The 26,346-nt window shown below is 41.6% G+C and overlaps 1 protein-coding gene across 2 annotated transcripts in view; it reads left to right on the forward strand.

Annotated features, from left to right (window-relative positions):
* LOC105450963 (ets DNA-binding protein pokkuri) overlaps positions 1 to 25,790 on the forward strand; it is a 33,712-nt gene extending 7,922 nt beyond the window's left edge. Inside the window, exons 1-5 of one of the 2 annotated variants that reach the window (XM_011691111.1) lie at positions 12,987 to 13,277; positions 21,495 to 21,748; positions 22,047 to 22,721; positions 22,975 to 23,224; positions 23,473 to 25,790. In XM_011691111.1, coding sequence (XP_011689413.1) covers positions 21,523 to 21,748; positions 22,047 to 22,721; positions 22,975 to 23,224; positions 23,473 to 23,749 — 1,428 coding nt within the window. In that variant the 5' untranslated portion in view covers positions 12,987 to 13,277; positions 21,495 to 21,522 and the 3' untranslated portion in view covers positions 23,750 to 25,790. Of the gene's footprint in view, positions 1 to 12,986; positions 13,278 to 21,494; positions 21,749 to 22,046; positions 22,722 to 22,974; positions 23,225 to 23,472 lie in introns of those variants that run through there. The other variant, XM_011691110.1, reaches the window with a different exon arrangement.
* Positions 25,791 to 26,346: the final 556 nt, after the last annotated feature.

Here is a 26,346-nt window from a genome sequence, read left to right on the forward strand (position 1 = left end):
CATGTCAAGCGGGACGATCTTTAACCCCTTAATTGCATTTCAATCGCTACATCCGCGGTCGTGTCATTGGAAATTGCGAACGTGTTATTTCCAATCGAGTAGCGCAGAAGAGTATCGACTTCGAATTGTGCCAAGATCGTTGTTAATTGAGATCCCTCCTCTCTTCGACGTCTGCTCTTTCTTTTTCTGTATGCTTTTTCTATAATTTCGGAATCATCTTCAACTTCTTTGAAAATGTCGACGTATACATAAATTTAACAAGCGTACAGATCTTTGTAATAAGAATAAAACTACATATTTCTACATATTTCTTTTTATTCAGAGACAAATTAACAGTTGAACAAAATTATTAAAAAAAAGAGCTTTTATTTTACGATTTGTGGAGAGTTCTCACGTATTCATTTGTTCATTTTTTACGGCATACGTATTTTCGAATTTGTGCTTTTGCAGAAATTTTTTCAACACTCTCGCACCTCGGAAAGATAATCAAATAGCTCCTCTTTCAGAGGAGAGACGATAAGACGTATAAGCGCCGTTGAAACTATTTGTCCGCGCGCCGAGATTTTGCTCGACGCGGATATTCGCGCTTGGACGGGAAGATAGATCCTTTTATCTTCTTTCCTCCCCGCTCCCCCCTCTTTCTCGTCTGTATCGCGAGAGAACCGGTCGGTATCCGGACCGGAAGCACGGACCTTGGACCTCTCCTTCTTTTTTTTTCTGCTCTCTCGGGAGGCAGCGAGAGGAGGATCTCCGCTTCGCGCAATCGCCCCGGGTTTCGTCCTCTCCTCGTCCCCGTCTCTCGCCTCCTCTCTTCTTTCTTTCTCTTCTCAGCATGTCCCTGTTCCTTCTCTTCGCGTTTTTATCTGTACCCCCCCTTCCCCTCTGTCCCGCTCTGCTTCCTATCTCGGCTCTCTTCCTCGTTCATCTCCGTCTCTCCGATAGGTATCCTGTTCCTTCAATTACTTTTACGTCCTTTTATCCGTCCACCTGTGCTATGTAACGGATAGGTTTATACAGGGTGTCCCGTTGTCCGCGCGCTGAATTTTAGCAACGGATTTCTGCGACAAGCTTTTTTTGCGATTGATTTTTATGATGCGAGACTCGGAGGAAAAAATTATTCGATGCTATTCTTTAAATTTTTTTATTACATATCTTGGTGTGGTATAAAACTTTTTTTTAATACAATATAAAATTATTCCTGTACAAAGGTAAAACAACCTCACCTGATGGATGGAAAGTTATCCCTTGTAGAGGCAAAATAAACCCATCTGATGGTACCAAGCGTTGCAGGCTTTTTGTTTACGACACTTCGATCATTCTCGCCATTTTTACACGTTTCGAACTTATCGTAACTCGGTGAGGTCATGCCTGGAGCAAAAACCTTGTAAACAAAAAGGTTGCAACTTGGCACCGTGAGATAGGATTACTTTGACTCTACAGTGAATAATTTTTCCCGCAGGAATGACTGAACTACACAGTTATATTTGAGCCTATATAGGTTAGTGAACCTACAAAAGACTACAGAATTCTCAATACATTATGGATACTCACGTGCATTTACGCGTTATGTACATCCACGTTTTTGTAGTGAGAGTGCAACATGGGAAAAATGGGAAAGAGATACATATAATCTAATTTAGGAATATTAAGAACTAATGAGAAGAATAAGAGCTAGACGCTGTATGTGTTTGATATTAATAGAATAGAAGAGCAAAAGCTAAAGTTTATTTTTTATTTATATCTTTTAATTACATTAAAACGATTGTCCATCAGAAATGGTTATTTTCGCAGAGATAACTTTGCATCATAATAAATAGGTAAAAAAAACTTTGTTACTATATTCAACATATCCAAATGTTAAAATAAAGATCCTTGACCATGTTGCTAACATCTTATGATGAGAATGACCTTTTTCACAATTCGAAACTCGCCAAAATTGTAGCAATCTTTTCAAACAGGGCCCCCCCCGCTGCTGCCTATAATGAATTTTACACCCGAACTTCCCATTATACCGGATATTATTTTCAAAAATACCTTTTTTTCATTAGGACCTCAACCGATTCCCAGCGGAGATCTTTTTATCGTTTCCTTTTTCATCTTTTCTCTTTCAAACGTGACTGTCAGGAATTCAGTAAGAAAATACGATGCGATGGATGATATCCGGCTTATTCTGATTCCTCCTTCCTGTTCTCTTCCTTTCTGCCCAGAATCCGTTTCGCTAAACAGGAAGAAAAGAAAAAAAGAGAGAATAGAGGACGAAATAAAAATTTGTTAGCCTTTGCCATGACTTTCCGCGTGCTTCAGGCGGTTAAAAAACGGTGAAAAGATTAGCGTTAGAACCGCAAAGAATTTTAAATCGATGTGTGTGTAGGAACTGGAACGTTTTATGGGGCTTTGTAATGTCCATTCTCAATTGTGGGTGTTTGTGCTTGATAAAAATATAAAATTTTTTAGTAGGACAGTTGTAAAAAAGGACAAACAAGTTGGAAACATCGTGAGTTTGAATTGAGCAAAAAATATTATATTAGACATTAAAGGGAAGTTCTATTAAAGTTTTCTCGTAAACACAAAAATCATTCAACAAAGTTATATGAAATAACTCTGCAGAAAAAATTTTTAATATCTGATTTTTTCCATTCCGTTCAATTAGTTTGTGGCTCGAAAGAATTCTTAGATTGCGTACATGGCAGGAGAAAAGGGGATTGATAATTCTGGATAAATCTCAAGAGGCTGAATCGCAATATTATGCTTGGAGTAAATAAAGTACGGACGCGGACGCTTCCATTAGCGAGAGGAAATATTTTAGAGGAAGAAGACTTCCGTGACTAATTTCCAGGACGTCGCGGAATATCACGGAAGTGGGATATTATTCTCGACAAGGAAAGGATTGAGGAAAGAAGTTACACAACGACTCGGTTGCTTTGAGTATCTTGCCGCGAAATCTTCTCCGAGAGCTTTTTCGCGCCTTTATCGCCCGCGAAATTTTTCCCCACTGTGGAGCATTTCGGAGGCCACAAAGAACGATGGAAAACGCTTTTAAATCCGGCACATTTGTTTCTGATATTTTTACGAGGGAAGCAGGAAGCCCTTCGATGTATGTATAAGATCTAAGACAATTTTATTCAAGTTCTCGTTATTTTTTCTTTGTTTTTCTTTTAATGCGCTGTGTTGTCAATCGCGTTTCTGCAGCACGCACTGTTTCTCTCTTTCTCTCTCTTTCTCTGTCTTCTCTTTTCTTTTCCCTCTCTTCGCAGTTTCTCTCTCTCGCCTCTCTTCTCGCGTTTCACGCATACGCTCGCGCTCAACTCTGGCATTCCTCACCGTCGAAATAACTATTATTACGAGTCGGATCCGGGACAAGAGACGACGATAGTCTCCTCCTTCCTTCTTCGCGTTCTTCTTATCCCTGTCCACCACTCGTCTCCCTCGCCGATCCCTCGCGGACCCCACACAGAATCCACGGGGCTTGTTTTATTCTCGCCTCGTATCTCGAGTCGTCTCCGAGTCGGGACGCTCGGTGGTTTTACCGAGTGATAATTACAGCGAAAGTGGGTGAAACTCCGCTCGAAAATTGAATGCCACGCAATAACAGCTTACAGAACATAAATCGTCGTCGCGTGTTCCTTTAACGAAAATATATCGTGAAAAAACAACGTTGCTGAACTTTTCAATAAACGGATAACATTTTGTATATTGTCAATGATTATCGATATCTTTTCGCCGAGTCAGTAATTCATTTTCTATTGGAAATTATACAGAATTAATAGATTTTTTATTATATCCTAAAATCCTAAAATATTCAAGTCCTCTACAATTTTTAAAATTTGTATTTAATTCTTTATCTCATTCTTTATTTCTATTTCTTCACGCATGCCGTTAATTCTTTACTTGTGCTTTATCCACATCCATCCATTGACCCGCATCCGACTGACGAGCGACGACGAGCGGAGACATTCTATATCGTTATTGCGGGCATGACGATATAGATGGGTGGCTTTTATCAGAATGGGTGGCTGCGAGGAGACGATACGGCCGCCGCCAGCCGCACGCACGCACGCACCTACGATCGCATTATTCCATTACGATAAATAACCGGACAGCCAATCGTTCTTCGGCGTTACTTCCCCGGCTATTGGGAACACTTTTCCGTCGACCGGATCAACACTTGTTTAACGCGGTCGTTCGGCGACCGCGGACCTTTTCTCTCGTCATATTTGTCGTCTTCGTCGCAATAACAGTTGTCGTCGTCGAGGTTCCTCCCTCCGCGAGAGATGTGCATACCTCTTCGCGGATTCTATTATTATAGCCGCGCACTTCCTCCTCGACATATTTATACGTCGTGCGGATGGATTTCGCGGCCGGTTTCTTTCCACGACCAGAGGCGTTTAAATTTAATAGGCTTGTCTGTTCCGGCGCTTCTGTATCGTCGCTGAAACCTTCCCGTGCTGTTATCACAACTTACGTCAATATCAATCGATACTGTTTCAGATATCGATATGCAATATCGGCGTGGCTTACGGTAATTAGGAGAAAATCTGCCATAATATAAATTACTGATCAATATTTATGTATTATACATTAATTAATATGATATAATCGCATTTATAATTTGTAATTATTATGAACGCGGCACATTAATATTAATATATTAATATTTTAATACATATTAACATTTATAAAATGACTGAAGAGGAGAGATATAAAGAAAATTTCTAAATTACATTTTACATAAGATTATCCGATATTTCTATTTTGACATGATTTTGCAGAATATTCTTAATCCAAGTTCTCAACTAATACGATAAGATATCGATATGTTGAAAATATCGCGTTTATTTTGCGATTTTTCTTGTGGCGTTTCGACTCTCTTCGGGCGTTGCCAAGTTTCCTCTTAGATTTATAATATCGATGTTGCTTAACGATTCGTGATCTCACGGACTAAGTAGCGAGACAATACGTCCATGCAATTCCTCGAATACGGTTCTTACATAACGTCTAGGACAGTGTTTCCCAGACGGTGAAAATAACACTTCCGCGAGAAATGATCTCATAACCTCGTTTGTTAGTTTGTTATCAATCTTGACTATTTTTATCTATTTTTTGATTAGAAGTCACGCATTCTTTCGAAATAGTGACCAAATTAATTTAACAAAACATAATCTTTAATGAACTTTATCATTTACTCGCTACTTTCGACATCAATAATTCTTTCTCTCTTTCAAAATATCGTTTAAATATTTTAACGAATCTAATTTTTATCTCGACAAAATTTCTTTATTTTCAGAATTTATTCCTTCAAATTAAATTTATACTTCTATCGAAAATAATCGACACCAATGAAAATATCAGAATTGAATTATGAATACTTCAAGATACAAATACAATTTATAAGTTTGCGATTTACTACAAAATGTAAACTTCCGGAAGAAAGAAAAGAGCGTGAAACGCCTCGTTCCGTGGCGTTTAAAGCGACATCATTTTGCCGCTCTAAATAATCCCTCCCTCACATAAAGCCGTCGATCGTGTCCCCTCAATACTCATGTAATATCGATTAATACCGGGCCGGTCGGTCACGTGGCCTACTGAATAATTTTACGCGAATCTATTTTGATGTGCCGGTCATCGTTTATTCATACGGCTGACGTAAAACTTTCTGCTATCTGCGCCGCCGGGTCGATGCATACGCCCGGCAAAATAGTTTAGCATACTAATTACTTTTGGTCTGTAGGTCGCGCATTAGACTGAGCATGCCCGTTGTGTTGCACGAATGATCGTGCAATGGAAGGTGTTGCACATGCATGAACTGTCGTTGCGTTGTCATGCTTCACGTTAAACTGTGCGACGCAAGCTGCATCAGATATATACATATAGAGGCAATTTCAGCCCGCATTTGATCCTTTCCTCGCAAAGATTTTATCGCGAATAGAATCCGACGAATCTTATATATATGAAAGGAAATGGTGAATTCCCTTTCTCGTTCTTTCTTTTCTGATTGGAAAAATTAAATATGCAGCTGGACTGGGTCGATATATCTATAGTACTCTGATTATTTTTGCGGATTATGATACTTCCCACGTTCGTGTATCCCACAGCGATGATTCACGTGCGTGATTTTTCGTCACACAGGAGAGAAATGAAATGAGTGCAGTCAAACGTTCGGGCGTTAAGTAAAATAGAAGGTGGGCGAAAATTCGGTCGATTTTAGCGCGACTCGAGAGTGGGCGGTCGCCGCGTCGCACTATTGTTTCTCATTGCCCAGCGGACGCTTCCTGTTGGCAAGCACTTCCTAGTGGCGTATTTATACGCTACTACCAGACGCAGATCCGCGTTCCTGGTACACACCGTGTCCCTTCCCCCCACCCCCTCCTCCTCCTTCTGTGTCGGCGCGATTTCTTTGGCTTATATTAGGCGCGATCGTCTCCCGCGAGCCGTACGCGCGATTCTCGGGATCTCGATTTAGCAAGATGGGTCTCCTACGAGCCAATAAACTCGATAAATCTGGAACGTGTGTCCGTTAATACAACATAGGTGAGTTACCACGAGTAAAACATATTGTAAGTGGAAATGTAGTTTCCTTTTTTTCTTAAATTTATTCTTCTAGTTTTTGGTCTATTAGAAGAACAATTTTTTGTTGCTTCTTATTTTATTTTCTATGACCGAAAAATATGTTACGTAACTGAATTGCAAATGAATTACCTTAATAACGATTGCCCGAACGAAGTTTTTGCAAATTCCATTATTGAATTGTGTATACACATTTATCTAATTGACGCATAATTAATTCAGCAAAAAATAGTCGTTATTTATTTAACGATTTGTTGAAGATACGTTTGCGTATATCTTTCTAAATTATTAACTCGGTTTTTCCGAAGAAATATTTATAGAAGTTTCTATTCGATAAGTTGATTGCAAGAAATATTAAAATAATTCGACATCAAAGTACTATATATGCCACGCTGGAACAAATCTGCGGTTAATAGCTGTAAGTTTATTATCGCCGAGTGTAATGTGTATTTAACGTGCTGGTCATTAAAGACGACCGCAGGGAGTGTATTTTGTCGACACGTTATACAAACACGTTCTTTCTCTCTCTTTCTCTTCCTTGCTTTACTCAGAGTGCTTTGCACCACGGATGCACATGTTTGCATTTAGGTTCTTGGAAGCAAACTTACGACCATTTTTTAGTTTTACTTCTTTTTCTTCTCTCTATACAATTTTAATTCTCCGGAGAGATGGCTTTCTAAGCTGCCATTTTTCATCTTTTATCCGTACCATAATTTCCAAAGTTCTCGAATCATTGATCAATAATTAAATACATAGGGTTCTTTATTAATGTTTCTCTTTTGTATAGTCAACAATTTTAGAGGAATCATTTTTTGATTGCTGCATTTTGTTTGTCTGACAAAAGGAAAGAATCCTCAAAGGCAGCAAAAAATGGAATAAAAAACGGACAAGCGTGAATAATAAAATAGCCGATCTTTTTGAATCTAATGGACCATTCGAATAGTCAAAAGCAAAAGCAAAACATGAGGGAAAAACGCGGGAGAGAGAGAGAGAGAGAGAGAGAGAGAGAGAGAACGGAAGAATGTTTCTAAGAGGAATGGAAGGAGGACGCTGTTTCCCATGACGAGAGAGTTGCCGAGGGTTGAACCAGGCTTTTTATCGACTTCCGGCGTTACTTGCATGCACGTGTATCGGAGGCCCACACGCTGCTCTCTTTGTCGGCAGTGGTTCTCAGTGAACGTCCACATCCACTGCGCGTAACAGGTTGTCGATTTCTCGTCGGAGGCAAGTACCTCGGCATTTCCGATACACAACATCTCGATTGCTACACAAGTGGGTGCGAGAAAATTACCTTATTCGAACGCGAATAAATCTGTAATAATCACGGACCCTCGGGAGGTGATTTTGGAAAGGGATCGTTTGAGGAAGTAAATCGCGGAATACATGGACTGGAACACGTGAGATTATCTCGAGCGATCAACGATACCTTGAGTGTTAATTGTTAAAGACCGTTCCTTAATGACAGTGTACCGCGATATCGCGCTGGACGCACTGAACCTTTCGGTCGAATGGCTTTGGCGTGTGTGTGTGTGTGTGTGTGTGTGTGTGAACGTGTACGTCTCTCTGGCCGCTAGTGGCGGAGTAACATGTGGAACACCGCTCGAGGGCGACGCGGATCCAGTTCCAGAGGACGTATCTGCCTCGAGATCTTCGAAACGAGCAGCGCTCACCCGCTCGAGAGCATTGCCGGGGCGATCGCTTCCGTCTCGGCCGAGATGCAAGATACAGGCGCAACGTTTCTTCATGTAGTCATCATCTTTCTTCCGCCGGGGAAGGAAGGAGGATAATCAAATAACGCCGAGCGATAGAATCGCTATAATTATGGTGACGCGTTAAGTGCAGCTATTATTTATAACCCACGCAATTCCGTACACGTGAGCCACGTTGTCGCATAATTACACACAGCTCGCTGCGAATTCTTTTGTCGTTGCGTCGTAACCTTGAAATTGCGATCTTGGCTTGAAGATCGGATGTATAAATCAAACCAAGATCTGCGGCATCGGCGCGCGAAGCGGACGCGCGTAAGGACGAGTATCGGTTTTTCCCCGGAATCGCCGATCGTGCGTAGCGAAACGCGTCTCACAGAGACGCGTGCGAAATCGCCAACAGGTGTTGCCGACGTAATCGTCGACGTGTGATTTTATATACCTGACGGCGATCGGTGCGTAATTGCATCGCAATTTATCGCGGCCGTCGCGGCACGGCGACGCACGCTCGTTACGAAGAGAACCTGGGATTTAAATCTCGATCGCGCTTTCCTTTGGAATACCGCGCTGTTTGCATTTACGACCTATAAAAGTTCCTCGCAAGTGCGTGGTCTACATTTAGCGCTCTATTTTTCCTACGAGAGGGAAGGCTCTCCCTGATCCACCTCTTCGAGACACTTAATTTCGAGATTACTTGGAAAAATACGACAAGTATTGGAAAATCTTTTAAGAGCTTTTAGTGAGGAGCATAAATTTAAAAGTATATAGATCTTTCGCAATCCGTCTCGTGTAATAGGCTAAGCAACGAGATCATTTCTGATCTCGTGGTGATCTTCCGTTGAATCTCCACAAGGCAAAAACATATCCTGGACCATGCCTGACATGTCGACATTGGCGAGCAGGTGCCTCGAAACTATCAGTCGTAGCAGAGAGAAGGAAACGAAGCTGGAGGGAATGACGGCGGTGAGTGTCGAGGGCATGGAGGAAAGAAGCAGGAGACGAATGGAGGAAGGGGGTGGACGAGAAAGGGTCACTGACACGTCGTCGAGTCGAGTCGTTTTATCGGTCGAGTGCGCAGCCCACATGGTTAAGCTACGTCCACGCCGTCCTGCTCCCCTTTCATTCCGTGCCGAGATTCGATCTCTCGCCTGGTCTTCTTTTTACATTTCCTACATTAAATTAATATGTATTTTTCGTGATTGTGCGCATGAAGAACAGGAGGTTAATAATTGAATTCATTTAGCAGACGTGAATTCACGTGTTATTTCATGGGTGATGCGCTTGATCGAATTCGAAATCGATTTTTATTCTCGACGTAAATGAATTTAATCCGATTTCGTGATTTTCTAATCTCGTGTATTTCGTGTAATCAGATATTTTCAATTAAATATCCGTTAAAATGTAGTTTGCCTCTCTAAAACTTTTCGGCTTTTTATTTGGAAAATCTTAAATATATAAATAATCGCGGTTTGAAATAAAATTACTAGAAGATTCCTCTTTGAAACCGGATGACTCAAGAAATTTCATAAACGCTACATATGTTAATAGATAAGATGAGCCAATAAGCAACCTCGATTTCTCCCATCTTTATTATTCATTTACGAGAGATTCTCCAAATATCGTTGCGTCATGTCGTCACGAGGAAAAAAATATTTGACGACAACTGGTACCTTCGATTCGCGATCATGACGGTTTTTATTTATCCAAGTTTTATTTAGCCAGTTTTTTTTAATAACGTCGCATTATCTTGTGCAGCTGAGCAACCAGTTCGTGGAATTCCAAATTCTGAGCTTTATATACTTCGATAATTACGGGTTATATTCGTGGTAGTAACGCTGCGCAACACACGAATTGAAATAAAAACGAAGAGAGAGAGTCGTAAAACACAATTGCAATATATATTTATTACATATAATATTGCAAATAATTCTTGTTTTATTTCCGATTTTAATTTATTGTTGGTTAATTTAATTATTTTATTGGTTGACTTACCCGATACATATAGGTATGTTGAAGAACAAAAATTACGAAACTTTAGAATCTTACTATAGTTTCTAATGATTCTTCGTTATGTTGCATGCAAATTAATGAATAGCAAATTATCCCGCGTCAGGGTTTATTATGACGGTATTTAATTAAACCGCGACGGGTCAGGCAATCACACGCGACTTAATTCCGCCTTCGTAATCGTGAATTTTTCCAACACCCTGCGCTCCATCGGGATTTTTTTGACTCCGGGTTATCGCCGGATGTCGCAAGAGCGACGCCACACTGTTGCAAAAGTCGTTCCCCGGCTGAGAACGCTATTATTTCATCCCGCATTTCTTTCGTCACAAACGACTAAATAGACGATATTTTATTGAAAATCTAGAACAAGTTTCCCCTGGAGTCTATACAGATTGTCTAATATCGGGCAACAGAGATGATTTGCACAATTGCTATCACGCACGACTAATGATAAATTATGGTGAATCTAACGAAAACGTATTTGGAGCGTATTTTGTAAAAAAAAATTGCGGACAACCATTGCAACTGTACAAATCGATGAACTTCGAAAGCGCTAGCGAAATAAACGATTTTCCATCGTCTGGCGACGGAGACGCGATATTTTTTTTGCCGATAAAGGCTTATCTACAGACTCGTTAATGTGCGTTGCAAGCAAAATTATGTGCATGCGCGCAGGTGGAACACTGCTGCGTTATCGAATATTTCGTAACTTGTGTCTGTATGGAAATGAAGTGTAATTAGCGCGATGAAAAGAGAGGGAACCAGAAAGAGAGAAAGAGAAGAACGGAAGAAGCACGTATGGAGTCATGTGATAAAAGTTTTTCGAATTATCTATACTACATTACTATATACTATACACTAGATACTATACTATATTACTATAGTAATGCCAAGAAAAATTGTCAAACTAAGGAAAAATCGAAATAAAATTTGCATAACGTTTACGTATATTTAGAATTTTACATATATTTACAAACTAGCTTTTTGTGCCACCGGATACTAAGTACGCGAGTACCGGTAAAATTCTATAAATAGAATTTATTGAAACATATGTACCCAAGTTATCGACATCGGATTATCTTGATCGATCACAGGAAACTTAATGTAGATCAGTAAAAATTCCTGGATTCGATGACAATTCCACAATTGTGTGCAGAATTAGGATGTTGGAACCAGAATGAACGCGCGCACCTTTATCAGAGGAAAAGGAAGGACCGGAAAATATTAGTCGGAAGGAAGGTGAAACTAATTATCGAAGAAATGGTCGATATCTCTTCTGTTAGCACAGTTGCTCTCGCCATCATGAAACGTCGGAAAATTGAGGCCGCTAAGGAATCTCGCAAACACGATAAATCGGTCAATAAGCGACGGCTGCGCACCTGTAACGTCCGTCGCTTTCGCTCTCACAACCTCCGAAATTCCGTTCGTATCTTCGATAAGGCAAAGAAATCGAACGCAGACGAGCACAGCGTCGAGCTCGCGCGATTACGTATATATATGTATAAGCGCGTTCCGAAAAGACGAAGTGGAAAAATAATCCTCGCGCACGATCTATTATCGTATAATATTTTCTGTGAAAACATCGTCAAAATTCCAGAGATTTTACGCAATTTTACAACGTGGCTATATCTATTATTACCACGTCAGCTGTTAATAGATTTTCTTAAGGATTGTACGATTGATTTTTCCTCGACTGTGGATCAATGAGGGATTCGTTCGAGAATCGTAATGTTTCGAGATAATATCGATAACAGCGAGTTTGGTATGTATATTTCTGGCAAAATAAATTGAACCGCGCGTGTTGAATAGTTTGCATTTTTCGGACACGATCCGTCCCCGAGCAAATTCCAACCTCCATTGTTATCTATATTTAATGAAATCACAATCTCGTAGATTTTCACGGCGGAGGCCAAAATCGCTTGGTTTATTGACGGCCGATCGGTGGTCTCGACAACGTCGTGCTATCTCCGTCCTGGTCCGTGAAATTATCTCGCGCTTTCCGTATCGGCACGACACGTTCGCGGCGCGACGTGGAAGCGGCGATAAGGTCTTCGCTGATCGACCGCGATCGCGAAGATTCGCTTCCGCCTCGAGGGACGATACGCGCGCGCGAGCACCTTGCGATTAAGTCACCTCCTGTTTTACGCGAGAAGCACGGGCACGTGATAAGCGTACGCCGATAATGCACGTTTCTCGATATCTGTCGTGCGTCAAACGCGTAAATACTTGGAAACGCAACGTGAAGGGCTCGATAGTGTTTATTGTTTTCGAGGATGTTGAGAACGTTTTGTATTTGACAAGTTAAGGAAAAGAAAAATGTGACGACGTACTTGGCGTTCTCTTCGTCAAATATTTTTGAAACGTACCAGGACATTTTCAGATAATCATAATATCTCTTGGCTTATTTCATATAATATTTAAATACACAGTTTATCCAAAAAAGTTCCCGGTCAGGCAGCAGTCTGAATGAAAGATACAAAACGAAAACACAAAATATTGTTTTCCACATTATAGCGAGAAGTATCCGTCGCTACCATAAGGAAAAGACGCGGATGTTACCGCTTGTCGCGTGAAGAGCAAATGGGAAATTATTTGGATTTCTGATTAGATAAAGAACGCGGCGTATCTGATTATCGCCGTTTCATGCGCGACCTTAACTGCGTCCGACTGTGGAATGAAAATTGTGTGAGGAAGAGAGAGAGAGGTTTACACCATTTATTACACTGCGACGTTCACGGATTCGTTAGTTAATAAAAAGTTCCGAGAGCGGAATTGCTTAGTGGAGCTCGTGATTGAAAAGTCGTCCAGAGTGTCTTCCGTGTCTTTTTTTCACACGACCTTGGAACTGGTCGGTGAACTCGAGTATTCTCCAGCATCGCAAGTTCGACGTGACGCTTGCATCACGTTCTCGTAGATTCACTAGCAAGTTGGTGAACCAAGTTTCCAGCAAGAACAAGTCATTAGACAACGGATTTTCTAGCTACCCGGTGGAAATTTGAGGTTCGTTTTCTTCATACTTGACACGTCAGGTTTATTCTCGTTGCTACTTGCCGTAATTTTTCAATTCTTATCGTTGAACGTAACATGTTGCAATATCCAATTTTTTTTTTTTTAGTAATTTGCAAATCAACTTTGCAAATTTTATGAAATTAAATAGATAATTGCATTTCTATAGTGAAAAGTGATAACAATAGTTTTTAGCAAATATTTAAGTATATTTGAATCCTTAAAATACTTGTAAATCGCGTAAATGTTTTAAAAATTTTATTCAGATTGTATCTTCAACTTCTCGGGAAGAGAAGTACATCTCTGTCGACAAACATTTCCTAAGCTCTAGCTATCTCAACTATTTTCCAACTGTCGTGCAGCATAGTTCCGATGTTTCTCGCCTCAGGCTCCTCTATCCGGAAAGACCTAACGCTCGTACGGCGCGATATGTTCGCATGAGGAGTACAGACGGATATTTACGGAGCATCCCGTCGTAACAAAAGCGAAGGGAGGGCCGGGCAAACGAGAATGAAGGAGAACGGACGGCGGGCAAGCGAAGGTGGAGTTGGAGAACGTCGCGCGCGTTGAGCGCGCGCTACCGCGCATTCGTTCCATTGCACTTCTCTCTCGACTGCTCGACTTTCTCCGGTCGATCTCGGTACCGCTCGGAGGCCAGCCCGCGGACACCCGGATCCGCGTGTTTATGCGTGCAACACGCGTAACGCACGATTACGCGGCCGGCGCGTAACTCGCGGCGCGGCCGCGTGACCGTCGATCGCGGGCCGTCGCCGATGGTGCGCAAAGATCAACGGCGAAGATAAACGCGAAATACCACCGCGCATTTTTTAGCGTTAATGAATTTGTTCTCTCGTATCGACAAACGCTTCGGTGGATGGCGAATAATGATTCCAATCTCCGTTCCTCCAAAAGCTGCACCGACGATGTACAGAGACCATCAGCATCCGAGGCGAGCGAGCCGACGTTTGTCAACAGTTGATCCCTTGAATGCTAATTAACAGTAATATTCTCGTTATTAACTATATCTATTGTAGTATACTTGTTATTATATACCAAGAGCAATTACTTTATTGAAACGCATTCTCCATGTTGAATTGCTGTGATCGATCAGCTTTAGATTTCTTATATACACTTGGCAGAGAAGATACCGGCGTGATAAGATTACTCGATTATCTATATGATCGTACAAAGGAGAAAAACTATTTTCTTCCGTTGAACTGCATGCATGCGAGTCGTGTTAAGAGGTGGGTCAACGGCGCGGCGTCATCGGCGCTGAAGCATCGGTAACGCGTCATGCACCGCGAATGCGTTTCCTTATTGCGGCTTATCTCCCTGCAATCGTGCCTGCGTCAATGTTCGAACTTCGCGGAAACTTCCACTTTCCGCGAGAAGATCGTGCGAGTCCTTCACTAACTTTAGATAACGCAGAAATAAAAATGCCGATTTTTTTTTATTTTTCTCGTCACACATATCGTCATTTGATACCGTGATATACTATATTATTCTTTATCTCAGTTGGAGATAATTCCAAAATTCATCGGCATGTAAATATTGTTTCATACATATATATATATATATATATATATATATATATATCCTGTCGGATTTGTTACTTTTGGAGTTTATCGACACTGTCTATACAAATTTATTGTATAAAAGTGTCTATAGATATTCCGAATAAAATCGGGGCGACGCTGGAAGCTATCAACACAGCGCACTGTTGTTATCACCAAACTAACATTCCAGCGACGGATCGATTGTCACGGCAAACAATGAACGTTGACATTTAAAATCCTGTATTACAACAATATCTAACTGACATCTAGTACGTATAAATCACCCGTAAAAGTTTAAAAGTGATGCATAAAATTGATAATAAAATCGCAGACTTAAAGCGAAGCAATAACGAGACAGAAACTTGTGCAGAATTATGAGAATATCGAGAGCGAAAAGAATGAGCAAAAGATCCCGGGATGATTATGTGCTTTTTCAGAAATAAATAACGCGCGTTAAGAAAAGAGAGATGAATGTAGCTGAGGGGCAGACTACAGCAGATCTCGGATGTGCGAGGTGGAGGAGAACCGTTAAAAATCGCTGTATCGCTATTACAATGTTCGCTAATTACCGCGCCGGTTTACATATCTCGCGCAGGTATATAGCCGTATTAATCACTCGCGCGCGGTAGTGTACACCTCGACATCGGCGGACAAAGACAGGAGGCCGATAAAGCGTCCACGTGCGTGCGTGCTTACGAGCGGGCGAGCGGGAGAGGGAAAGAGAAACAGGAAGTGAAGGAACCCGGAAGGGTATGGCGCGAGGAGGAAGAAACGCGAAGCGGGTATCCGCGATAGAGAGGGAAGAGATAAGGCTCTCCTTTACGTTCTCGAGCGTTATACATGATAAATCTTAAATCCTGATTCGAACGCGCGCGCCAAGGACCTTCCTTCTTCCTCCTTCCACCGCGCGCGAACCGATTCCTCGTACCTCCTTGTACGTACCTCTTCCTGGTTGTATTTTCAGACATGCACCCACACGAGGTCGCAAAACATACACACGTACACATGTTGGACGCACGTCACCCACCGTCGCCTCAGGCGTGCATCGATACCCGTTATTTTTACTCAATTGGTGAATAGGGAATAGGGTACCGCTGCGCCACGCGATATTTTTTTCCCGAATTCCATCGCAGTAGGCAGCCGCGCTCATGAAACGGAATGAAAATAATGAACAAAGTTGCACGAAAATATATCATTAGGAAAGTAAGATCATTCCTGATACTAAATATCACGTCGACATTTTAAACATGATCGATGTTATTGCATTGCGATAGCTGTTAATTTACCTCTTAACTTCCTGCGTGATTCATTCGTCGCACTATTAACCGTCAACCACGTCGAGATATCGCGCGTTCGTAGAATTATTTTTAACGCCTGACTCTTCAGAGGCTCCCGATAACTATCGCTCACGATTGGACTCGCTTTCCGAATAACCGTATAGAACGAGCGGTTCTTGCGATTATTATAGCCGCGCCGGGAGCGTGACACACGGACGTGTCGGCGCCGTTCACGCTTAATTATCGATATACGCCGGGCCAGTTCATTCTGATGAATGATCAGCGGCATAATCGACGAGAGCGATCGTTATCACGCGGTATCGTATTATTAATACACATTAATCGTTGTTCGCACGATCATTTCGCGCGATACGACGCGCGAGTCAAAACTCACCTTCGCTTATTGACGCACGGCAACTTTTTGCCTTTTCCAACGTTGCGAAACGCATCAGCGTCTGCATCTGTGCGTACGTGTGCGCCTCTGCATGCGTGTGCGAGCGTGCATCTGCGGATGCGTTGTACTTACCTACTTCCTTCTCGACCCGAGGTGACGCCGACGTCAGAACGCGTCAGAGAGCCAAGTTGTTACACAGCTCGGATCGTAATTTCTTGCGAGATCATCGGCTCGTTCATAGACGATATTGTTAAAGACGTCTTTCATGCTTAACATCATGGCATTAGATCCTTGAAAATTACAATTGGTCCATTAATATCTTCTTTATTTTCGGATTTTTTCTGTGATTTTTATTCGTCGTGAGAAATTGATTACTTCAGCGCGCGGATGTAAGATATACGTACAAGATGGGAATATGTATCGGTATATCTATCTATATTTTTGATAAAAGTCTTATATAAATTAATTAATTTATTATTATTATTGATCGTGCACTATGTAATGTATTATTCGCTGTGTCTTTATTACCAATGTATAAACTCGTATTGTATAAACTACGTTTGAATTATTTTTTTACATTAACTATTCTATTCGTAGCTTTATCGCTTATCACTCGCTGGTGCACGCGGTCCAAGATTTCGTATCACGTATAGGAGCATGTATGCATCAAGAAAGTCATCGTCGGAGACTCGTTTTGGATCGCGCAACAATGGTACCGCGAGTCGAGCGATATCGCGGGCGAGTGTATGCGTGACGTGCGTGTGCGTGTTAATCTTAACAAATCGCACATGTCGTTTCCTCATGCGCGGGTTACGCAACCCGCCGCGCGCCGTTTGTGTGTTGTACGTGCCAGCGGGCCGATATGAATAAGGCATAACGAACCTCTGACATTAAGGGGACCGCGACGATCGCGACGAAGAAAGACAACAACATCGAAGACAACGACGACGACGACGACGACGACGACGACGACGAGTGGGCAACGTAACGACCGACGTCCTACAGGACGACAAGGTGGATACGACGAGGTCTAATCATGGATCCTTTACCGACCCGCGGGCCGGCTGACCGATTACGGCCCCGAGGCGCGCCGTGTTTGACTGACGGGGATTAAATTGTCGCCCGGGGAGGAGAAAACGTTTTACGTTTTATCGCTCGCTCCGCGAACATGTTTTTTCGTCGACGAGCCCGCCCGCGCTATGCACAGTTTGCGACATTTCGCAGCGAGGAGCACGTGGTGTCACCTCATGCATTTCAACTCACGGTCGGTCGGTTTCGATTTAAATACAATCATCGCACCTCGTCACGGGGAAAAACGACCGTTGATTCAAAGACATGGGGAGATGAATCGCGAATATCATTATTGTCGAATGCATATGTTACTTTAGTAACGTTTTTATCTCCGCGCTGGCAACGTAACAAGACATTAATGTGCTTAGCGTGAAGCGAGATGCGTATTTTGGTATAATATGCCACGGTTTAGGACATACATTCGCATACGAAATATTCCGTTCTCTTAATTTACAACTCATTCGCGCCTTTCCGCGGCACCGAGCGAATCGAGGTCTGTTTCCGGTAATATTTACAAGTCGGCGCGAGACACGTGGCCGTCACGATGCGTGATGGCGAATGACAGTTACTATCTGAGCTGCGCTATCTACACACGAACGATTATCGTACTCGCTTCTATGTGAAGACTTCCGAGCTATTCGACACGCGACAACGTAAACACATTTGCGACGACGATCGGTCGAGAGCTTTTTCGCGTCGGGAAACCCGGTCGTTAAGTTGCAAGATCGATCGTAAACAAGACGATATAATCAAGGTCAATGCAGGTCCTCCACGTGACAGGAACTCTATTGGATTGAGAAAAGAAGAGAGACTAAAGAAGAAAAAGAGAGGGAGACCAGAGAAGAAAACAGGAAAGGTATAAGACTGAGGAAAAGATAAAATTAAATAATAAAAAAAAGGAAAGAAGACAGAAACGAAAAAGAGAATACGGAGTTCATCCGCTTCTTCATGAATTAATTTATTCTATTCTTTTAATTCCATAACTATAATAAGAAAAACGAAAAAGAACATTATTCAAATTATAATTAAATCTAAACATTGTGCGGCTCAATATTCATTTTTCAATTTTATCTTGTTTAAAATATCTGGTTACGCGTCATGTATTTAAAGTTATATTAAAAATTTCAAAAGAGCGGAATAATTGAGATCCATGTTGAAAACGAAGGAGAAGAGCTCTTCAATTTCTCAGAGGTTTTCAAGAACCTAAACATACATATATTACGCAAACACCGTGACGTGATGCGAAGAAATAGGCAACGCGGAAATGTCAATGTTACCTCGCGATCGAACGGGCTTCCGGTGTGTTCTCCGTCCTTCAGTCGCGTACCGGAAGTCTCGAGCGGCGTCGCGGTTGCAATTTTTTGCCGTCGCTTCCGCCGCGATTCGCGAAGCGATCGGTTCTCCTTTCTTCCGTCGCCAAAAGAATAAAAAAAACGCCTGCGGGAGAAACACGCGAACGGAACCGCAGAATCCGGTGTTTTTTCTTGCTACTCGTACCTTCCTTGCGCAATTATTGCTCCTTCCATCTCTCGGGGGCGCATTCCGATACGCTTGTTTTTAGTCGAAACTGTAGTCATCATATTTCGAAACTGCGAAACCGGTATTTTGTAACTTTATCACCTGAGGTGATTAATTATGTAAGTTCGATGACCGTCAAAGATTTTTTCATATTTATGGATCTTTCATTTCGTAATTCGGAGTGATAGCCATCGAGAAACATGCAGAAGCAAGGCAGGTCACGAGGCAGGTGCGATGCGAAGACTATCCTCAAATTCATCCCTCGACGCCGCTTCAAGTAGCCGCTTTAGTTAGCCGAGTCGCAAAAAAATCGTCGACCGAAAGGAGCACCTGAGTGTAAGGCTGCCCGCTTACCCGCGGTATTTAAAGGAGTAAAGTGGGGAGACCGAAGAGAGACGACCAGGATTTCCTGGTGCGAGACAACGGCACATCGACCTTCGCATGCCGAGGTTCCTGCCTTCTTCCCTCAGGGCAATCCTCTCTCTCTCTTTTTCTCTTCTCGAACGAGCATCGCGCCGCAATTGTGTCGCCAAGAGTTTCCTCCGGTCATTTTTCGAAATGTCACAAAGGAGACGTTTTTTTGCTAAAAATATTCCGGGAGCTATCGATTGTCAAATCTTGAACGAAAAATGAGCCAAATGCTGGCGCAGGTCAGCTACATTTCCAAAGAGATTTAAAATTAACTTCTACTTGCATTTATTTAACAATCAATTTAATAAATACAGTTAAAAAGAAATAGCAATTAGAGAAGATAAATTAAAATGAAAATGTTTTGTATCTATTCAAGCATTTCTTTTTCCTGAGGCACCGAATGGAGTTACTTATTTGTTAAAAAATATTCAGACAACAATAATTTAAATATGTAAAGCGGCATAACAGTATTGTATTACAATAGTTGTTACGTATAATTTTATGTAGCCTCGATAATATCGAACGCACGGTGACGTCAATAGGCTTTTTCCTATCATGAATCGGCTTGTTATGAGATATACATGTAGATTAAATCAGATCGTAACCGCTATTTTTTTCGTGTTACAATGTCATGAGTCAAAGTGTAAAGAGCTACTATAATATACCACAACATTAAGCGCACCGATACATTAATAATTATATCTAATCGAGACCGCCGATTATAAACATATGATTATCTGCATGCAAATAGTGTCATTACCGAGGTGAAGAAGCTACCTTGCTTGCTTTATACTACCTTTCCAATTAGCTTCTTTTTGTTTATATTCTAACGTAACGCTTAGATCGCGAGATCTTCCGCATAGCCAATGCTATTCTGGACCACAAGATGTGTATAACTCTCCTATAGTGACTGTTATAAAGACTTTATGAAGTGACTCAGTCTGAATTTTAATGACAAATTCTCTGAGGTCGATGGCTGTTTTTATTTAAAATTGCAGACACTTCTCTAGTTCCAATATATCACGAACGCTGGCGATTAAAGGCACGAGATTCTAGAAGCAATTAAGTGGAGAGATTTCGAAATGAGCGGAGACGTAACTCGCCGCTTCGGGTCCGAAACTGAGAGTCTCGATGTTGGCTATAAGGAGTTTCGCTTAGCCGGTCTCCGCGAGCCGACGTCGGGAACGGAAATAGCTTCGTCGACGTCGACGTCGATGGAAATACGTTATGTAAATCCACGTTTCCTGCCGGCTTTCATTCTTATGCCCCCACATTCTATGCTAATAGCCGATGAACGTCTGCGAACCGGTCGCCGATCAGGAAATGGAGACGCCTCGAAACGCCACCGTCGCGACGCTTCTCTTTCCTTTTCTTCTCTTTTCTTCTCTCTCTCTCTCTCTCTCCTCCCCACTCCTTCCTTACTCTTCTCATCTCTCGTGTTTCTCTTGAACCATCTTGCTCGCTCGTCCACGTAAGAGGCTGACGTGTAACTGTAATCTCTGGCGCTATTGTATCTTGTGTCGTTCTACATCGACGAGCCGATCGTTAGACGGGGTAAAGCGCTATATATCAGGGATCGATTTTCAACGGTATAGATACGGAAGATTGCACTTTACGTCACACAGTGTTGCGTCTCCATGGTCGCAAATAAATATAGAGATCACTTTCGTGCGCCTGTGTAACGTCGAAATGACGTCGACGTCGTTTCGTGTTACGCGCTCGCTAAGCAGATCGAACGATATTGTTGCATCTAGTTGATTTAATAAAGTCAATTTTTAAGGAAGAATGATACTGGAATGGCGATCCAAAATAGCCGACAGTCTAATTATTTAAATCGTGAAGATATGTTTATTTCGTACAAATGTAAAATATTTGAAAGATTAGAGAATGAAAAAAATCGAGCTACTTTATTACGAGATGACAGATCAGAATTTAAAAAAATCGGACATTTTAATAAATTTGATTAATTTTTTTCCTGTTGCAGAAACCACTGGTAGATCCGAGAGCGTGTTATGAAATTGCTGCCACCGATTCAGTTATCGCAGCTACCGCCGGTTTCCGCCGCGGGCGGAATAGCCGGAATGGAGCCTCGACTGACATCCGGAATATCCTTGCCTTTATGCCCGGACTGGGCCCTCTGGAGGGCCCAGTATGGTCCCTCGATAGGTTTCCCGCCGACGACACATCCACCACCCAGTCCTCTTTTGGATTTTAAAACTCATCTACCAACGAGCTTAGGTAAGTGTTAAAAGTGTTAAATAAGAATATTCCCTTTACAAATTCATAAGATTAAAGTTTTACTCCGTGGACCGATTTTCCAATTCCTTCTTGAGTATAAAAAAAAATTGTAAAGAATATTTCCTTTATCGCACTTTGATTGCTTTGGTTCCTTTAGATACAATTAACCCAAATTATTCGTATTAATATTATTAATACGTTATATTGAATTAATTATGAACGGATAGGCAACGTTAAACCGCATAGTGGTTACAAAGGCCACCACGAATACAGCCAATGGCATCTTCTCTCCTTTCAGTGTCCGACCCTAGATTGTGGTCGCGGGAGGACGTAGCGGCGTTCCTGCGGTGGGCTGAACGGGAATTCGACCTGCCGCCGTTCGACATGGACGTGTTCCAGATGAACGGCAAGGCTCTGTGCTTGCTGACCAAGGCCGATATGGGCGAGAGGTGTCCCAGCGCCGGCGACGTGCTGCACAACGTGCTGACCATGCTGGTGCGCGATTACAGCCAGCTGCAGAGATGCCTGCCGAGCAGTCCGGTAACACCGACCAGACCGTCCACATATCCGCTGAGTCCACACTCGCATCCGCCTACGCCAACGTGGACGGAGACGTCGCCGTACGCCTCGAATCTCGCCTCGCTAATGTCGGCTAATTCGGTAACGCTCTCGCCGGCGCCGTCTGTGGACAGTCAGTCGGGCTCACCCAGCCACGCGACCGACGCGAATCAGACGCAGGTCTACAAGAGCGACTCGGACGAGGACAACACTCACCAGGTGTCGAGCGGCAACAGCAGCCCACCACCAACGCCGACCGCTCTGACGGCACAAAGGCTCAGCGAGGTGAGCGTCAAGGATCAGTCGAGCCCGACGTTACCGCACCAGCTGATACCACTGGCTGGCGGCTTCCGGTCATCTCCCGCCACCGCGCCCAGAGAGTTCTTCCCCAACGATTCGTCAGAGCCCAACACCAGTTAGTATTTGCGACTGCTTACGATTTTTAGTTATATTGGCGAAAGGTGGTAGCTGAGAGATGCCGTAATTTTCCGAGGATTTTTTTCTACGTCTTTTGCTTTTATTGATTTATTTTTTTATTTTTTTATTGTTGATTAAATCGGACGACATGCAACAGCATGATTTTATTAAATATAAAATCTAGAAGTACCATTATTTTAATCTTCCCATGATTGTTATTGACATTGTAGCACAATTTCTGTTCTGTTTAGACGGAAGACTGCTCTGGGATTTCCTTCAGCAATTGCTGAACGATCCTGGGCAACGGTACCAGCATTACATCTCATGGAAAAGTCGGGAAACCGGTGTCTTCAAGATCGTCGATCCGCCTGGTCTGGCGCGACTCTGGGGCATCCAAAAGAATCATCTCTCTATGAATTACGACAAGATGAGCAGAGCTTTACGTTATTACTATCGTGTGAACATACTTAGAAAAGTACAAGGCGAACGACATTGTTATCAGTGAGTATTATTGCAATGAATAATTAATCTGTCATACACGAAAAAAATGCGATAGAAATATAATACGACAAGTAGATTTGTCAAATTTCAAATAACTTCAATGAAATATTAATAACAAGATCTATCTTTGCCGCTGCTATTATAATGCAAGAATAATTCTAGAAATATAAATTTCGTATTTAGAACATGTAAAAATTGTTTTCGGGCAAAAAATTCAAAAAAATTCAATGGGTTCTGTTCTTTTGCAGATTCCTGCGTAATTCAATCGAGTTGAAGAACATCAAGAACATATCATCGTTGCGCCATCAGATGCGAATAAAATCGGAACCGGAGGAGGAGAGCGTTCTTTCCGGAAGTCCCGAGGCAGAGCCGGAAGCGGACATGCCGACGGACCTCTCGATGTCCAGCATGAACCAGCCGTCAAGCGAACAGCAGCCCCTGTCGTTGCACGACCCACCTGCCAAGTACAGAAGTCACGCGTACAATCTCGTTAAGACCAATCAGGAGCCGGAAGAGAGGAAGTGACGCGGGACCTAGCGATGGTAGGAACGCAATGATCGTGCGTAATCATTAATCGCACCACGGCGAATTGGGAGCCAACGGCGAAATGACCTCGACGTAAGAAGGGTTCCACATCGGCGACCAATCGACGGATTCGCAGAATGAGATTGAAGATCGATCAAGCGAGCGTATCGACTCTGTCTGGTTCATCGGTTTGTGATGAGAAAGTGTCATTTGTACAAAAATACACGAAGATTTTTTCATGAGGAAAAAGCGGAATCCAAAAAACATAATTCGTCGACGAAGCTCATCGGGACGATGCGATGACGAAGATAAGATCTAATCTCGGAATCCAGTGTAAAGAAGTATGCCGATGGCTCGAGATTTTGCAATTGTTAATCGTAGGACATTCGAAATACAAGTTGCAGAACGAAACACGTGATGAAAGCTAGGATCTTGAGCACATTATGCCCTTCTGAGGAATAATCGTCAAAAACGAAAGAAGAGATAAGCGAGTACTCACGTTTATTCGCAAAGGCACATTGACGCTCGTAATGATTCGAGGGATTCTTTAAAGGTTAAGAAATTAAATTTTATGCCCTATGTGCCCAGCTCTGTGTCGGGGATTCAAATTTGCAATCACGCAAGAATTCTCTCCGTTTTCGTCGTTATATTGTAAGAGTGTGATAAGAAGCGCAAGAGTACTCTCCTCACAGTACAAATCGGATAACGATTTGCTCTCTCCCCTGCCCACTACCCCCTCTCACACATAGATCCGCGTTGAGTGCCAATAATGACAGACGCTTCGATGAAGCAGAATCTTCGCGGATATTCCGCCCTATCCCTATCCCCCGCTTCCTCCTCGTAACGACACAATCATCCATACCAGGCAATTTCCTTTCCATTTTTACAACGACAAGATGTGTATGAAACGTACGGTCTTAGGTGCACTTAAAAACATACATACGACGATTCAATGTACAAAGAATGCCAGAAGGAGAACTGTTACCAGGTCTTTCCTTTCTTATGCGTTTCTCATTTTCTCCTTTTTTGTTCTTAATCTTAAGTATATATTCTGTGATGTACGACTTTATTTTTTCTTTCTTTTTTTGGCGAAACGCAATCCGTGAATAAGGTCGATTCCAAAGAGAGACTCTACTTGATTTGAGACATTCAGTGTAATTGCATCACAGAAAAATTGCGTTATTAACGTTTCTATAGTTTTCCGAAGTACAAAGAGCTTGACAAAATCTTTTTTCAATTCAATAATTATGCGCATCTGTACACAAAGCCAGATCACATAATCTAAAGGAAAGATTTAATTGGATTTTCTCAGGCTCTTACTGTATATGCGCGAAACCGAAACGGTTCTCCGTTACATGTTGACGTATTTGTGCCAAGAACATTTGCCGTTTTATGTATTTAATCGACTGTTCCAAAAAAAATCGATATATTTGGAACCAATATTATATCCCTTGTGCTCGACATGTACGCGTTGTATCAAGGACGCGCCATAATCGAGAGTCGTATAATCGATTATACGTTGTAAGAACTGTATATAAACTAAACTAATGAACTGAGTTAATGAACTGTAAATGCGAACGAAAGGTAAGATGAATATTAGTAGTGCAAGAGTTTTATGGAATTTCGGGGCCAGAGTTAGAATGTATAAATTTATCTATAGAAAAAAAAATATATATATACATATATTTTACTATCAAAATTTATATTCGAAATTTCTATGTTTGTTGCCTGTGTGATTGTGGCTTACATTCCACGACTCTTTATCCGAGATTTGTCTATGTATATATATATATATATAGATAAATCACGAAAGTCCGCAAGAGAGGTAAAAGAAAAGTGAAGAAATAAGGCGCATATACAATTAGGAAACAGATTTTAACAAGATTGCTAATTGTATTTTTGCACTTGAAGATATAAAACTTGGAAATATAAAATTGATTAAGAAAACACGAGAGAATTAAAGCATGAGTGCGAGCGAGCGAATGAGTGAGTGAGAATGAATGAGACAGGTATATGACATAAAATGACATATTGAGAAATATATCTGGCTTCTTGTATACTGTGATCTCTATACTATATAATGCAGAAAGAGTTAAACATAGTTAAAATAGGAATTATTATCTAGATAAAGCGCGTGTGCATGTTTCACACACCTAGATGAAACGTCTATCTAGAAATTGCGTGATGTTATAGAGATAAAATATATACATATATCTATAAAAAGATATACATATATATATATATATATACATATGTATGTGCATGTACATATTATATGTACATACATACATATGTAATACATATATAACAGATATGTAATGTGTATCATTATAGATACATGTATATCTTTTCTCTTTACAATCGTGTAAATAATTTTCACATGGACAAGTATCAGAGGAACGGAAGTGTTTATATATAAAAATGAATAAATATATATCTATAAATATATTTATATAAATATGTGTATATAATATATAAATATATTTATACATATGTGTTATATATGTATGTAACAGCATATATGAAGACATAATAGTAGTGCAAAACAATGCATATGCGTCTAAGATTGGAGTTTATATATATATTTCGCGTGTATA

This window comes from Wasmannia auropunctata, unplaced genomic scaffold (genome assembly GCF_000956235.1).
Source record: "Wasmannia auropunctata unplaced genomic scaffold, wasmannia.A_1.0 LD336053.1, whole genome shotgun sequence".
NCBI classification, from domain to species: Eukaryota; Metazoa; Arthropoda; class Insecta; order Hymenoptera; family Formicidae; genus Wasmannia; species Wasmannia auropunctata.